The sequence below is a fragment of the Seriola aureovittata genome, chromosome 7, assembly GCF_021018895.1.
Source record: "Seriola aureovittata isolate HTS-2021-v1 ecotype China chromosome 7, ASM2101889v1, whole genome shotgun sequence".
NCBI classification, from domain to species: Eukaryota; Metazoa; Chordata; class Actinopteri; order Carangiformes; family Carangidae; genus Seriola; species Seriola aureovittata.
The window spans coordinates 19,180,253-19,197,554 of NC_079370.1; the positions used below are offsets into that span (position 1 = coordinate 19,180,253).

The window sequence follows — 17,302 nt, forward strand, 5'->3', positions numbered from 1 at the left end:
ATGCCATGTCCTCCTATGTGTGTATGTGTGTGTGCAAGTGAATGTTTCCAGCCTCCCTGCCCATCACCTCTTCTAGTTCAGTAGAAGCCTTTGGATGCCGTCCAGCAGGTTGAAAGGCATCAAACAGTTTACAGTGGAGACGGAGCATGAACTACACTGGAGGAGAGGGGATTGATCTGCACTGATTTTTATGAAGCAGACAGATGAAGTTACTTCAGATAAAAGGCACTTAATCTTTAGTCTAGCCTGCTAAATTAAACTGCTACTAGTCTTTAATAAAAAAAGCATTTTGCATTTCAATAACTACTCATTCAGTCAGGTGATTCCACTCACGCCAGGTAATATGTAACTTCCTGTGTGTTACTAAGTGGATGATGGTAACAATATACCACAGCAGACCTGTTTGCGAGCAGGCAGTGTGGGTGTTAGACAGACCGTACGTGCCAGGGTCTCCCTCCTGCAGCCTGGATGGTGTGCCAGGGCTTTAGTACACTGAGCCAATTCACCCAGATGGCTAATCTGTTACAAAGATGACCATTCACAAAACACCAGCTTTGAGCAGAACTGGTTGGATTTGATTTCTGTTTGTGTTTAGCTGACACCCCCCCCCCCCCAAACTTTAACTGGCTCGCCTGTTCTGTCATTCACTGTTAGCTGTGGACGTGGTTGGAGGAGCTGCAGAAGGAGCTGCTGGATGATGTGTATGCAGAGTCAGTGGAAGCGGTGCAGGACCTGATCAAGCGTTTTGGCCAGCAGCAGCAGACCACCCTGCAGGCTACCGTCAATGTCATCAAGGAGGGAGAGGACCTTATACAGCAGCTCAGGTTAGCACTGTTATCACATGCTATACTTAAGTCAGAATATTGTAATATGAAATACACATTAGGGTAAGCCACACTACAAACACATAGAGGAGTTAAGAGTTCTTTAAAGCCCCTGGCCTTAGTGATTTGACATTGTTTCTGCAGTCATCGGACCATCATGTGATAGTGAAACAGGAAAAGAAATACTAAAAGTAAGGCAAAAGATAGAAGGGAGTTTCTTTTATAGGAAAAGTAAGCTGAGCGGAGGAGCAGGGATTTTATTCAAAAGAAAAAAAGATTGTTTTTCTTTAACTTCCACAGGGATGTCTTCACAAGAACTGGGAGCCACATCTTTGACCACATATAAACTGTGCCTCCCCTGTATTTGACTCTCTCCACAGAGACTCGGCCATCTCGAGCAACAAGACTCCCCACAACAGCTCCATGGCCCACATCGAGAGCGTGCTGCAGCAGCTGGACGAGGCCCAGGGCCAGATGGAGGAGCTGTTCCAGGAAAGGAAGATCAAACTGGAGCTCTTCCTCCAGCTCCGCATCTTTGAGAGGGACGCCATCGACGTGAGTAGGCTGGGAGATGGGGGCTTGCTGTGTGATGAGTATTTATTTTTGTTATATCCTGCAATGATCAGGTGAAAAGTGAGGGTGGGAAAGATAGAAAAAGAGTGTAAAAAAAAAAAAAAAAAGACAGCTGAGGGGAAAATAGTTGGGAATAGAGCTTCACGAATGGGCACCAGGTGGACCAGAATTTTTTCTGTCTGTTTTTTTCGTTTCTTGAATGCAAAAGGATCAATTACATGTGGCAAGAGACATACTAAACCAAAATGACTGTGACTCTGGGCCGATGGACTGTTGCATTGTAAAAGAGAGACAGAGTCCTGTCGCGAGGATTCCTGCTGATTCAAAGCTTGGTTGAATTCACAGCGATACTTTCGCATGTGCTACATCCAGCATTTAGTTCCACTTGATGCATCTCATCCACTGACTCATTCCAATTTTGCCCCCCCCCCCACCTCTCCAGCCAGCAATTGGCTGCATTGGATCTACTAATTCCTTAACGTCCCACTGTGAGAGTGAATGCTTCTCTCTGCTGGTGCTCAGATATGATGACTGCTCCTTTAGAATATATATATATTTTTTTTTTACGTTTCTTGTGATGTTTATCACGGCCATCAATCATATTTGTTGAGCCATACTAGTTTGACTGATGAATAACATTCTGTCACTTTAGAGGCAAAAGCCAAGAGCAGAGATGCAGGCTCATATTCATGATGATATAATGTAAGTATAAAAGAAAGCTTGTGTAAAGTAATTGCAGCAGACACGGTGAGCCTGAGGAGCTTGAATGAAAGTGTGTGTAGGGTAGTGGTTTTAAATAATAATCACATTACTCCCTCTGCTCTGCAGGAAGTCGAGTACGTGTCAGTTACGTTAATAATATGGATTTGATGTCAGAAAGTTACATCTTGTAACGTCTGCCAAACCTGATTTTTCAGATGCGCATCATTTTTAGGTTAAACGCCTTTTGCTTGCTGATAACGTAGCAGTTATTACGTTTCTATTATTACCCAGAACATTTGCTCTGCCTTTCCTGCTATCGTCAACTGGATTTGTTTACACCAGCAACCTTCACGATGCAAACTCTGCATGGGAGTAGATGACATGGAAAGACTTTTTATGATATCTGATAGATGTAAAATGTGAGATATAACCACTTTGCACACCACAGAATGAGAAAAACATCCTATTATATATGATGTTACATTACAAGTCTTCCCATGCGTGAACTCTCCTTCACTGTGTGCTAATAGAAGCTCTGTTGCTGCTGTACAGGTGGGCTGTGCCTGTGTTGTTAAGTCTGAAAGAACAGTTAAGTCTTACATTACATCACAGTTCTGTGTGTCATGTCGGGGAACAGTGGTGAATCTGCTAATCACTCATGTAGAACAGTGAAGTACAGCCACACACACACACACACATAAACACAAGATGAATATGACACATTGCTCCAGCATGAAGATGGGTGGAGGAGGTATTTAGTTCATGCACTATGACACACCCTCCTGGATGACTGGGGGTGTGTGTGTGTGTTTGAGGTGAGGGCAGGAGTTTAGGTGAGACATACACTCGCCTCACAGCGCTTTCTTCTCTGGCGATAAGCTCTGTATCACTGCACTCCACTGAGAGAGAGAGAAAAAAAAAAAACATAGTCAAAGAGGAGACTTATCTCCTCCATTAGTTAGTTTTCACTGTGTTGGTAGCTGAGGGAAATGGTCTTCTTGCACACAGAGGGCATTTTACTCAACTGCAAGAGGAGAGGAGAGCAGAGTGTAGATGAGTGCCTGGTAAGTTTCTACTTTGTTGCTAGATTTGAAAAAGTATCAAATTGGTTAGAGAGAGGTTATTATTTTATTTTGGTTTGATGAGATTACTGTGTGTGGGAGCCGAGGAAGCCACGACTCTATAAAGAGGAGAATTTATTGCCGGGGAATTTGTGTGAATCCAAATTCCTGGTGTACAATGTCATATGGCAAGCACGTTTTTCTATGTGGAGAGAGAATAAGCTCTTTTTTGTAGAAGAGGTTTATCTTACTTTTTTATAAACATATTCAATGGAGAGGTGTAGTGCTCTAAGAACCTTTCAGTTCTGAAATAGACTTTTATATCATTTTTTCTTAATTGTTTTGAATAATAGATACTACTGCTTTAATGGATTTATAATAAATGTTTCTTGACTTTAAAAAAGTTGCTTTACTATGGGTTTCATTGTTTAGTGGAGGATATCTCCTTGGTCTGAGGCTTGTATGGATCCAGGTTTGAGAAGCCACTCTGCCGCTTTCTGTTTGTTTCTGAGAAAACTCAGCAGGTCCCTCACTGCCTGTGACTTACCAGCTGTGCTAGCTGAATATGTGGGAAGAAGCTGTTTTTGAGCATAAGGTGTCAACGGCATGCTGAGTGAAGGAAGGTACAGCCTGAGCAGCAAAACACTCTATCACAGAGGAGTTTGAGGAATATACAGATGATCCTAAGTTATTGGAATTGCATCTTGTTGATGTTTAGAGCCGATATTAACATTCATAAGGTGACAGAGGAGAGAGAAAGCAAGAGGTTGTAAACTGACGTCTGCTTTACAGAAACATTTTGCAGCAAAATATGAGGACGTCCATGCAGGTGGTCTGTGTTGTCCACTAAACAATAACCAAATTTTGCCCCTCATATTGACAGAAGTTAGTGTTGGACTGATGACATTGGCTGGCGAAGGTGCCTTCACTTACCACTATGCACTGCATAGTTAGCAGCTATGCTATCCATTTTTGGCAAATCACATTATTGCATGACTAAAAAGTATTAAGTTCTTAAAAGCCAAACAACGTCTCATTCCTTCTGGCTTTTGTGAGAAACTTGTGCTGAATGAATCTGAGCGGAAGGAAGAAATTATAAGAGACAAACAGCATAATCATATACTCAGCCTGCAGTAAATTGTCCCAGCTAAAATGCACAACGAGCCTTTGCCAAGTCTTATCACTCCGTACCGTTGCTGCGTTATGAATAAAACCTCTATCTCTAGCACTCTTGATTTACAACATACTTCGACGGGATCAGTTCTAGCCTGGGGAAGTACTTGAGCGATATAGGAAATTACAAATGGCATGGCCTGGGAGGATCGCATTTGCACACAGATATTCGGTTACACTTTAGGAGTCATCTTACTGAACCATAGCTTTCCCATCTTATGATTGCAGACATACAACCATGTGCACCCACATCATGTGAATTTTGGACAAACACAAGTGTCAAACCTTAGGAGAAACCTCAGACTTTCACCCACGAAGCTGAGAGCATGTATATTCATGGACCGTGTTACGGCTGCAGTGCTGAGAATGTCATTCTTGAAAGTGCTAATCCGACATGAACATTTAATTTTACAGTATACCAGGCCCCAAATAAAAGCCAGCGGTGCAGTTTGTTTATACAAATACAGTCCCAAATAAAGCCTTGAAAAAAGGGAAAATAATGACTTTTCTCACATTATAAGGTCTGGATCTCTCCTATATCATTATGTCATCAGTTTCATTTATTCCAAGTGCAGTACAGTCATGCCATGCATTTTGCTGCTCTTGACAGTTTTACTTTTTCATAAGAAATGCTGTTCTCACTCACAAATGAACTTGGATCAAATCTACTTAATGAAACTTGATTCTTTCTCGATGATGCTTTTAATTAAACTGAACACATCCTGCAGATGTCACATAGTAAATGCCTTCCAGGAAAAGGAGTGCTCCACAGCAGTGACGGCAAGCTATTATCACAAACAGAGCAAATCAGGAAGCACATTATTAAATTGACTAGATGATAATAAGATACACTCACACAAAATGGGAATTATAATTAAAACTTGTTTATAGTATCAGACTTTCTCAAATTATAATAAAAACTCCACATGCCCCTGGGCAAGAAGTGGGTAAACTCTGACCTGCTGAGTGTGTTTAAAAAAAAACAACAGACAGACAGAGGTGGATGGTGCCAGGATCAAGGTGCCCATGGTATCATGATTCAGTGTGCGTGGGCAGTCAGAGACAAGCACTGACATCTCAGTACATCTGCTTCACCAGCCATGCATCACCAGTGTAATATGCTATCCTTTATTTTGGCAGTCAGTTCAGGGTGTTGGATTACAGCAATTAAACTGTCTGACTTCAAAACATCTCTTAATCATACAACTGTAAGCATAATTAAATGGCTGGGTTATTTCTTTTTCTTTTTCTTTTTTTTTTTTTGCTGTGCTGTTTATTCCTTTGAATGTTTGTGCTGGTGAGATTCATTTTGTAAGTCATCTTATTTGCCTCAGCAGTGTGAAAACCATGACGTTCTTGGTTGAAATTCAGTCAGGGAGCTTTGTCTCTCCTTCCATTTTTCCTTTTCACCATCAAATAAAAAAAAATGCAAACAAAATATTATATATAACTATACATTTTTTGTAATCCTTTTATGAACAAATAAAAAGGTAACCCTATTTTTGCCCATTTTATGTGTAAGTTAAGCCCTCTTTCTGTCTCTTACTCTCTCTGGCCCTTCTCCACCTCTCAGATCATCTCGGACCTGGAGTCATGGAACGAGGAACTGTCTCAGCAGATGAGTGACTTTGACACAGAGGACCTGACGCTGGCCGAACAGAGGCTACAACATCATGCAGACAAGGCGCTCACAATGAACAACCTCACCTTTGACGTCATCCACCAGGGACAAGAGTTACTGCAGTATGTCACAGAGGTCCAGGCGTCCGGTGAGTGAGAGAGTAAATTACACTTCCTGAAGTATTTATTAGAGAACAGACTAAATGCAACACAAAAATACATACAGTACTCTCATCTAAGATGAATCTGTTGGGAATACACATTCATTTGAATTTGATTTGCAAATAGCAGAGGCACAAGTGCTAACTGGAGTAAGTAACTGAGGAGGGAGAACTTTGCAAAGACTGAGGGTAAAGCTAGCTAAATGACAGCCAAAGGTAACGTAATGAAATGTCTACCGTGTGCAGGTGTGGAGTTGTTATGCGACAGAGATGTGGACATGGCAACACGGGTCCAGGATCTGCTGGAGTTTCTCCACGAGAAGCAGCAGGAGTTGGACCTGGCAGCAGAGCAGCACAGGAGACACCTGGAGCAGTGTGTCCAATTAAGGCATCTACAGGCTGAAGTCAAACAGGTATGTACTTGAAGAAGAAAAAGGACAAAAGAGTGAAACAGGAAGAGAGCAGCAACAAAAAACAAAACAAGAAAAAAAAAAAAAACAAGCGGCAAAGGAGCAAGCCTTTTTACTTTGTTTTTTAACCAGGAAGCATTCTGGAGACTTTGAGCATATTTAAATGTTATAAGTTGTATATAGAGTTAAGATGTTGTGTTCACACAAACACACACACGCACACACACACACACACACACACACACACACAAACACACACATCTGTACTGCTTTTTTTCTTCCTAAGACAGAGGTCAAATTGAAATGTGGAAAGCCTCTGTAGCAGCGTATTGCTACAGAATGTGTTGAAGTGCTACAGTACGTTCTGTCTGTACATGACCATGGGTAGATGACTCACCCTGTGTCAACAATCTCTCTCTCTCTCTCTCACTCACGGTATTTCATCTGTCCGCATCTGTCTCTGACTTTGGGGAATAGACGGAGCGGTACGGTTGGATGTTGAGCCAAGATTCAAACAGAGAGGGAGACAATTGGAAATTCAGCATTAAAGAAGACAAATGGACCAGAGAGAATCTGACTTGATAGGGGAAGAACAGAGACAGAATTTTTTAGCTTAATGCTGTGTCAGTGAAGAACATGTCAACTCGCGACTCCCTCCCAATATTCATTCAGCAGTTGAATACAATCACAGCAAAGAAAATTGCGTGGATTTTTTTTTTTTTGCGATGTGGCCGACTGATATTACAAAGCAAAACAAAAACAAACATGGAGCCAATTTCATAACAAGGCCTGTTATCATAGTGATGCAGCCGAATAACAACAGGCTTTATGCCTCAGCTTGTGCTAGAATTAATGAAAAATGGACAAAAGTGGTGGCAGACATGTAACTGAGACTAAAATAACCAAAATTACACCCAAAGTGTACTGCAGCAAAACATTTCAGAAGATATACTGGTATCACGTTGATTAAACAGATCTGACAGTGATGATAGTGTCATGCCAATATGATGCTATGGTGTTATTTTTACTCATCTGCCTACAGAGAGGCAGCACTATATATGCAGCTATGGCCTGTTACAGAAAGCTGTGCCTGTCTGTGCAGCTAATAGTGATTTGTAAATGAGAAATGTCTTAAGAGATGGCTTCTCTTTCTCAATCTAGTAAATATAGTTGAATGATCTGCAGCTCACTTTATAATCTACAGTATAGTTTTCTACAATGTGCCATCCATTCCTTCCTGGGGAAAGCTTTGCTATTACACCCCCTGCACTGAATCCTGGGAAAATAACTGCAACCCTTATTACACTAAAGTTGGACACAGCCATACTCTGGTAATTGTAGCCTGTATATTTCTGCTGCTGATTTATTTATACATATCCTAGCCTTTCAGTCTTGGGCAGAGATCACCACTTCACTACAGTTACTATTGTTAGTGTGTTTTCTCTTTTTTTTCTTTTTTTTTTGGCTTCAAATGTCCCAAACCCAGAGGTAGTTACATGTTAGGACTGTGCTCTGTATGTTATTAAGAAATGGCACAGTTTAAGAATAGGGATTAAGGATAGAGCAGGGGTCATAACAAAGATAAAAGCAATGTAAGTAGAGTAAAGTGGTGTCAGCTATAGTGGCCTGATGAAATATTAAAATATATTATATAAATCTAATGGGAGGCCATACCATACCAATGAATCATATATGTGCTCATTATTGCGGATATTGCTGCTGTTTGTTCAGCCATTAGAGTTACATCATACAGCTCCTGTGATATTCAGCAGCCAACGCTCATACGAACTCTGCCTCAGGACACGGCAAATGCAACGGAAACATCAGCCCTGTTGAAGCTGCTGAAAAACAAGAGTCAGAGTTGCGTTGCATCATCACTTTTATAGCCAAGCTTCAGTTGCACTGCTGCCCGTCACCCACACAGCAGGTGTGCGTGCTGATTCAGAGAGAGAGAGAGGGTTGTCTTTGAGAGACTACCCTTTGGCTAGAACTAGGCCAAAAAAACAATGAGCAAATGGGATTTTGAGTTCATCTAGGAGCGTGTGCTTGAGAGGCATGGGGTGTGTTAGCTGAAGCGATTATGTGCAGAGGGGAGAGAAGATAAAGTGGGGAGGTAAGGAAATGCGTGCAAGGTGAGATTTTGAAGAGAGTCAAGGGATTGAAATGGGAACAGAGTGAGGAGGTGTAAAGGGTGAAGACGCAATGAAGAAAATATATGAGAAGAGACAGATGAAGGGCAAGAGCCGGGCCACATCGAGAGAGAATGTTTAAGAGCTGATGGAGGTAGAGACTGACTGACTGAGAGGAAGAAAGAAAATAGGATGCAAAATCACAGAGAGTGCTGGAGAGGAGCAAATTGGGGGACGGCTTGCACCTTTTTTGCAAGTGACTGCTTTATTTTTATTTTTGAGTTTGATTTAATCAAGATTTTTTCATAGCCTAACTTAATGGACTGCACTTATATAGTGCTTTTGTAGTCTTATCTACCAGTCAAAGCACTTTACACACATTCATCCATTCACACACACATTCATATAACTCTTTTCAGTTCAGTATCTTGTCAAAGGACACTTAAACATGTGCACTGGAGGAGCCGGGTATTGAACCACTGACCATCTGACCTTCTGCAATTAAATTCCAGTCTGTTAAAAAAAAAAAAAAAAAAAAAAAAGCAGGAGTAAAAAGAAAAACTCTCTGTGTGCCTGTGTGTGGTCTGTGTGTGTGTGTGTGTGTGTGTGTGTTGTAGGTGCTGGGTTGGATCCGTAATGGAGAGTCCATGCTGAACGCTGGTCTGATCACAGCCAGTTCGTTACAAGAAGCTGAACAGCTACAGAAGGAACATGAACAATTCCAACATGCAATAGAGGTAAATGAAAAAAAGAAAATGTATACAAATATGCTGTTTATATACATGTACTTTGTAAGTGCTGCAGACATTAAAATATAGTTTTATTCAAGTCCAGAAGCAAATCCTGATCCCACTTTTTCCTCCTTCATTCTTGTCATCACATTTGTCTTGATTCATTTCCTCTTCAGCATCTGTACTGCTTCATATCCCTTCAGCCCTCAACCTTTAGCCTCTCTAAAACTGTACTCCCCCCTCACAAGTCACACATGAAATGGAATTTTGAATAACTAATATCTCTCCTTCTTCTCTCTCCTTACCTTTCTTCTTTATTTCCTTTCTCTCTTTACCACTGATTATGCAGGGTGCATTTCCTTTGAACTCTGTCAAGCCTGGCTCATTTTAATGCAGGCCTGTACCTGACCTACTTCTACAGGGCTCACATATACACAAAGATGCACACTCAGAGGAAAGCTGTGTTTATGATTATTGCTTATGTGAGATTTTTTTTTTTTTTTTAAGTTATATTTTTGAGCATTTTTTCCATCATTTCGACAGTATAGTGGGAGATCGACATGAAATGCAGGGGTCAGACTCGAACCCATGGCCGCTACGGTTAGGACTAAGCCCACGTGAACTCTTGTTTCTATCGTGTCTTTTCTTCTACTGAAGTTAGGATGTTACCATCTACCCTCGGTCCATTTAGTCACTGTCCGATAGTGACTGTAGCCTCTGCCCTGAAGACGTAGCGCTGCTCAAAAGGCGTATTATAACCTCTTGTCTTGTAAACGCTGGCCGAAGCTCTTGGCAGGAAATACTTCATTCATCCTTTATTTCCTTCTGTTTTCCTTCCTGTCAATCCAGCAAGGAGCAAAAGCCTAATTCTCAGGCTAACTGCTCTAAAACAAAAATCACTTATCCTTTTTTCCATCCCCACCAAATCTCATTTCCTCTCCAGTGTGCTCACTCCAGGACAATCTTTATGACATGGCTCTAATCAGACACTATCTTTATTCATTTAACCTTTGCTCTGTTGCTCCCTAATCCTCCACCCTCTACTAAACTGCCCTGTAGGGGCAACCAGAAGCTGGGATCATATTTTCAAAGCAATCATTTTGATTCAGAGGTTCATATAACTCTTTGTTATTGTTTATCTCTACCTTAATGCCCATGTAGAAAACCCATCAGAGTGCACTGCAGGTACAGCAGAAGGCTGAGGCCTTACTCCAGGCCAACCACTACGATATGGATATGATCAGAGATTGTGCAGAAAAGGTAATGCTCATAGAAATTTACACATCACTAAAGGTCGACAAGAATATCTTATGTAGGCAGTACAGTAGCTGTTTTTAAGCTGTAAAGCTATTAATGACAAACTTTGTTTAACATTTGAAGGTGGCAGACCATTGGCAGCAGCTGATGCTGAAGATGGAGGACAGACTCAAGCTGGTTAATGCTTCTGTGGCCTTCTACAAGACCTCTGAACAGGTACTTTTGTGCGTGTGCGTGTGCGTGTGCGTGTGTGTGTGTGTGTGCGTGTGTGTGTGGGAGTGAGTGCCACCAACTGAAATATGTGTTAAAGGAGCTATACTGTATGTAAGTTTTACTATTGCTACATAGCTAACATTAGCATTAACTTCATTCATTTTCTACTCAATAGCTGTCTCCAGCGGTGAAAGCAACACCAATGTTAACTCTTGTCTCCATCGCGTCTATTTTTCTACTTAAGTTAGCACGCTGACCAGCTAGCCCCGGCCTGGCTCATAACTTGAGATAGCGACTCACTGTTGCCTCCATTCCGCCTGAAGACCTAGCACTGCTCAGAGGGCGTATTATAACATCTTGTATTATAAATACAACAATGACCGAAGCTTTCGTCAAGCGACAATCACCACCACCTTCTCCCAGCAAGAGACCACGTTCAATGACAGAAAATTTACAAATAGCCCCTTTAAAGTTTGGTAGATAATCTTGAGTGAATTAATGCTACATTCCCCCTTGTGAACATAAGTGGACCTGGAACGCGGTCTCACAGCATGTTTAAAAAATGACTCTCAAGGATTTGCAGTTGCATGAAGGTTAGTGTTTCATCTCACTTCTCTTTTTTATGTCCTGAATTATCAATGTCTCAGGTGTGCAGTGTGTTGGAAAGCCTGGAGCAGGAGTACAAGAGAGAAGAAGACTGGTGCGGTGGTGCTGATAAACTGGGCCCAAACAGTGAGTCAGACCATGTCACGCCCATGATCAGCAAACATCTGGAGCAGAAAGAGGCCTTCCTCAAGGTGAGCGAGATGATGGTTTAATTTACAATATTGCATCAGAAGTGTGATATTAACACTGACCCTGCAAATGACATCTGTTCTCCTTCTGCGCACTTACAGGCCTGTACATTGGCCAGGCGTAATGCTGATGTCTTCTTGAAGTACCTGCACAGAAACAGCGTCAACATGCCGGGCATGTTGTCACACGTCAAAGCTCCAGAGACTCAGGTTAAGAGTAAGTGGATGTTGTAATGATCACCATCATCATTTCTGCATCTCATGATGACAGATGTTGATTAGTTTATTTAACTTATTTAACACTAAGGTGTGTGTTCAGTATGTTCCTGTACAAATGCTGCCGTGCAGTGATAAACATCTTGAATACACTTATTTTGTGTGCTTGCGTTGTTTCATCAGATATCCTGAATGAGTTGCTGCAGAGAGAGAACAGAGTGCTTCACTTCTGGACCATGAGGAAGCGGAGGCTGGACCAGTGCCAGCAATATGTAGTGTTTGAACGCAGCGCCAAACAGGTGTGTGGTTATGTGTGTGTGGATCTGTATGTTTTTTGTTGTGCACTGGCAATAAGCACAATTCGGAGATACGGCTGTTCGGATCAGCATATTGTATCGTTTGATTCACTAGAGACTACAGAGTCAGTGGGAATAGATCTCTCCCTGTTAGATGAATGGATCCTGTTTGCACTGGAACTAAATCAGCAACTTGTCTCAGCATACAGCTGCAACTTCCATCTTTTTTTGTCTCTTTTTAAATATAAAACATGCAGTCTGTGTTTTCTTAGTAATGATACATTTCAAAAATACTGGAAGTGATGTAAGCTGGCAGCCATGTGCAACAATGACAGTCTTAAGGACAGCTATCATTATGTGGCACAGTAAACTTAAACACTACGTTTATTACAGAGCATCGTCAAAACATATGTCTCCAACCACTCATTTTCCCCTCAGGCAGTGCTGAACATTTCAACCTCTGGGATTTTGATTGTAAAGCTTTTCTGTGTTTTAGAAGAGCTAAAGATCTGAGCTACAGTGAGGATCGGTAAGGGTAAAAGGTCAAGTCACAAGAACACTCAATATTTTTCAATCAAACAAGTCTTAGATCAGCCATTGTTCAAAGACACGAAGACCTGTGGGATGGATGGAGTTAGCAAGGATCTCCTCACACTCCACAGACTCAGCTGACATCTGGAGTGTTTTTTTTTTTTTTTTTTTTTACATGACTTTGAAGCAAGTTAGAATCTGTGGTCTTAACTCTTAACTCTATCTTTGTGTGCCAGATCTAAGGCTGTTTAAATACAAGACACTTGGCTCCCTCTTGTGGTATTTGGATAGCACAGTGCAGGCAAACAGCAATGCGCTTAACCATTAACATCAGATGACATCATAGATATTTTTAGGACATGGCTATTTTAGGGCGATCCAGGTTTTATCCCCAGGGCCCAAATGTTTTCTGGTCTCACAGTTTGACTGGACCAGTTCTGCCACTGCAGGTCAGGAAGGTTTCACCTGCAGGCCCAGTTATAAAGTACAAAGACTTTCAAAAGAATAGAAACTAAGCATGACCTTTGGAAACTAGACATGTATAATGAAGGGAAACTTTTGAGAGGTGGAAACACACGTTATCTAGCATGTGTCACAAAGATCTAATTCTGTGTCACTGTTGTTTCTAAAAGTAAATGGATGTCAGCGGTCCTAGTCCTGAATTTCAATGAATATGTTTTGGGGACAATATAAAAGATTTCTTAGAGGTAAACTGTACAGTGGAAAATGTTATATCAAATGCAGATCAGTACAAATTTGACCAAATGTCCCACTGGATAGGCTTGGAGGATTTGGATGATGTGTTTCTAGTGTACTAGCTTGTACCAGGTCATCAGATTTGGATAGTTAATAGAGACTGTGTCAAATTGTGTAACTAAAATCCCTGTAGTGTCAATGTTCTCACTTGTGATTGGTTGTTTCCTCAGGCCCTGGAGTGGATCCATGACACTGGGGAGTTTTACCTGTCCACACACACATCCACCGGCTCCAGCATTCACCACACACAGGAGCTGCTGAAAGAGCATGAAGACTTCCAGATCACAGCAAAGGTGTGTGTGTTATTTCATGTTTGTTTGTGGATCTGTGACGGTGGAAAAGTACACTGAGAGATGTGCGTATTTTCGTGCCTGTTGATCTGCTTGTTGTGTGTATGTTTGCACAGTCCTGCGCTCCGCTGTGAGGCCCATTCCCTAGGCAGTGTATTGTCCTGATTCCTCTTTGCTGTGTCACTGTTATTGTGTTAGAGAACAAGCTATTGTGTCCATCAAGCAACACCCTGATTCCTAACTCTCTCTCTCTCCCTCTCTCTCTCTCTTATCTACCTTTCCTCTGCCGCCGCTGCCTCTCTATGGCCATCTCTCTCCTCTCTCTATCCCCTCCCTAAATGTCTCTCTATTGACAGCAAACCAAAGAGAGGGTAAAGCTGTTGATCCAGCTGGCGGATGGGTTTTGTGACAAGGGCCACGCCCATGCCCTGGAGATAAAGAAATGGGTGTCCTCAGTGGACAAGCGGTACAGGGACTTCTCACTCCGCATGGACAAATACCGAACCTGCCTGGAAACGGCGCTTGGCATTTCTTCCGACTCAAACAAGGCTGTGAGTACTCAACCTCTGAAAAAAATCAAAGATGAATACAGAAGAATACCTAATGTGTAGGTATTAGAACCTTGGGTTGATGCTGTATAATGAAAGACTGAAAGACAGATACAGCCACGGATACCATATATGCCTGGCAGAGTTTAAAGTAATAAGGATTGAACCTTGGCCTCGAGCATTTCTGGTCTAGGATTTAAACAAAATCGTGTTTCATGTGGTGAATTTCATTATACGAACTCCCCTGGGTTTTAATTTTATTGTAGTTTGAGCTTGCACCAGGTGGTCAGCTGTAGAGAGCTTCTATCTCTGCAGGTTCTTATTTAAACATCTCCCAACGGTTCATTTTAATGAACCGGTGCTCAGAGAAAGCAAATATATCAGACATTGGTGTGTCGACTACTGAACACCATGCCTGTTCTGCACCCCATAACAACCGTTGTCTCCTGTGTTTGCAGAGTAAAGACCTGCAATTGGACATAATCCCAGCCAGTGCTCCAGGGTCAGAGGTCAAGTTGAGGGATGCTGCCCATGAGCTCAATGAGGAAAAGAGGAAATCAGCGCGAAGGAAAGAGTAAGTGTAACACACATTTCGCTGGCATTCTATCTCCTGATGACCGCCTGATGTTCAGCATCACAGGTTTCCTACGCAGATCTGGAAAAATGCCTGCATGAATAATTCAGTCATTTCCAGCAACATATGAAAACACATTATTTTTCAGTCTGATTAACATTTCATAGCTTCAGCAGGGCTTCCACCTCAAATTGCGAGGGTAGTGATAACATGGCGTTGAATGTCAGTTTACCCAGCAAACATGAGCACATCGTAGTGAACACGGAAATCTTCTCACCCAATCGTCTGTGTGAACAAATGGAGAGGGGGTTTATGGTGCGTGTGAGAAGACGCAGAGCAGTAATGTGCCTTTATCACAGAATGTTTCAGTGTTCCTGATGCTGTATGGGATATCTGTGGTAATTAGTTTTAAATGGTTTATTATGAGAGAGATTCACAAAGGAGGGAGTTTCAATGCATCCACATACAGAAACTGTGCTTTGAAGTGTTTGCTGCAAAAGCTTAATAATCACATCATGTTGTATATGTATATAACTCTTACCCGTATACATTGAATATAGAAACGGTAAAGCAGAGGGAAATGCTACCACAGTTTCTTTTTTATTCATATTTGATCAACTGCAGCACCTGACCATGTCTATCACTGTCTGCCCTTGTCTCTTCAGATTTATAATGGCCGAGCTGATTCAAACAGAGAAAGCTTACGTCAGAGACCTACGGGAATGTATGGATGTAAGTATTTTACCGACCACTCATAAGACACTCATTTGACTGATGCCACAAAGTGCACACAACTAGGCATCTCCTGACTTTGAGTGAATTGACTGTTTAGACAAATTTAACCATTTTCATTGCCCCTGCTGTGATTATTTAAAATGTTTAAATGTTTTTATCTCTGTCCTAAATGATCTGTTGAGATATTTAATGTGATGATTGGATGCTCTTAAAGCAGATGAGTTGGCACAGAGAGATTTCTAGGTATTTAATTAGTTACGCTGTGGTGTGTGTGTATGTGTGTGTGTGTGTGTGTGTGTGTGTGTGTGTGTGTGTGTGTGTGTGTGTGTGTGTGTGTGTGTGCACAGACGTACCTGTGGGAGATGACCAGCGGTGTGGAGGAGATTCCTCCTGGTATTGTCAACAAGGAACACATCATCTTTGGGAACATGCAGGATCTCTACGAGTTTCATCACAAGTCAGTAGAGGAGTTATCAAGCTGTGTTCACCACTATCTACATCAGGACTAGTGACTGTGCAACGTTTGTTACTGCTTCTAATTGTTCCTTCTATAAATCCTTCTGTCTCTGTACAGTATCTTCCTGAAGGAGTTGGAGAAGTATGAGCAGCTTCCAGAGGATGTCGGCCATTGTTTTGTGACTTGGGTAAGAGTTCTGACTTTTATATACATGTATCAGCTCATATTTCTGTTCCTGAGCTGTGTTTGAGTTCCTGTACCTCAGCAACTACAAATTTCTGCCAACGCCGTTTTGATTTGTTCTGTTTTCATCATCATTTTTTTCTTGTGTGATTCAGTGTATATTAAGGTTAAATACCAAAACATATACAGTACAGTAGGCCAGAAGAATATCATACATTTTTTTCTTAGGAAATTGTTGAGAAACCAGGACTCTTGATGTCTTGTGAGTTCAGTACTGATGCTGTTTCTTCTGCTCAGGCTGATAAATTCCAGATGTATGTGAACTACTGTAAGAACAAGCCTGACTCCACTCAGCTCATCCTGGAGCACGCTGGACCCTACTTTGATGTAAGTAACTACCAGTACTGCTTGATGTGGGATTTTACTTTTGGACTGAGTGATGTCTCATATCATGTAATGTCTGCACCTGGTACATCTGTTTCTTTAGACTAAATACAACACCAGGGAATAGAGATAGATGTTCAATATTCTAACCTGGCTGTTGCTGTTTGTTTTTTTTTTCTGTGAGCTTTCATAGTATGCTTGTGATGCATGTGTAACATGCTTCTATCTTTTGGTTTTCCAGGAAATTCAGCAAAGGCATCGTCTTGCCAACTCCATTTCTTCTTACCTGATCAAACCAGTCCAGAGAATCACTAAGTACCAGCTTCTTCTCAAGGTACAGAATGCATTTACACACAGTCTATATGAAAGAAAGGAAATCTGGTCTAGTCATATTCCAGAAACACATACAGTATGGTAGACGAACCTTTACCAAAATTATTACTGTCACAAAGATGACATTTGTCCTGCACCTTTCGAGTGTATATATGTGTGTGTGTGTGTGTGTGTGTGCTTTTGTTGTAGGAATTGTTAACGTGCTGTGAGGAGGGGAAAGGAGAGATCAAGGATGGTCTTGAAGTGATGCTTAGTGTCCCCAAGAAAGCTAATGATGCCATGCATCTCTCTATGCTGGATGGTGGGTGTATATACACACAGACATACACATAGACATATACACACAACTTT

At 41.6% G+C, this 17,302-nt stretch overlaps 1 protein-coding gene across 5 annotated transcripts in view; it reads left to right on the forward strand.

Moving 5' to 3' along the window:
- Positions 1 to 17,302, forward strand: part of triob (trio Rho guanine nucleotide exchange factor b) — a 112,539-nt gene that overhangs the window by 65,083 nt on the left and 30,154 nt on the right. For all 5 annotated transcript variants that reach the window (XM_056379847.1, XM_056379842.1, XM_056379845.1 and 2 more), the window contains 19 exons: positions 655 to 824; positions 1,205 to 1,379; positions 5,907 to 6,102; positions 6,361 to 6,527; positions 9,271 to 9,390; positions 10,546 to 10,644; positions 10,765 to 10,857; positions 11,502 to 11,651; positions 11,751 to 11,865; positions 12,048 to 12,163; positions 13,618 to 13,740; positions 14,094 to 14,288; positions 14,744 to 14,859; positions 15,525 to 15,591; positions 15,942 to 16,051; positions 16,169 to 16,238; positions 16,532 to 16,621; positions 16,860 to 16,952; positions 17,141 to 17,252. In XM_056379847.1, coding sequence (XP_056235822.1) covers positions 655 to 824; positions 1,205 to 1,379; positions 5,907 to 6,102; positions 6,361 to 6,527; positions 9,271 to 9,390; positions 10,546 to 10,644; positions 10,765 to 10,857; positions 11,502 to 11,651; positions 11,751 to 11,865; positions 12,048 to 12,163; positions 13,618 to 13,740; positions 14,094 to 14,288; positions 14,744 to 14,859; positions 15,525 to 15,591; positions 15,942 to 16,051; positions 16,169 to 16,238; positions 16,532 to 16,621; positions 16,860 to 16,952; positions 17,141 to 17,252 — 2,377 coding nt within the window. The remainder of the gene's footprint in view (positions 1 to 654; positions 825 to 1,204; positions 1,380 to 5,906; positions 6,103 to 6,360; positions 6,528 to 9,270; positions 9,391 to 10,545; positions 10,645 to 10,764; positions 10,858 to 11,501; positions 11,652 to 11,750; positions 11,866 to 12,047; positions 12,164 to 13,617; positions 13,741 to 14,093; positions 14,289 to 14,743; positions 14,860 to 15,524; positions 15,592 to 15,941; positions 16,052 to 16,168; positions 16,239 to 16,531; positions 16,622 to 16,859; positions 16,953 to 17,140; positions 17,253 to 17,302) is intronic.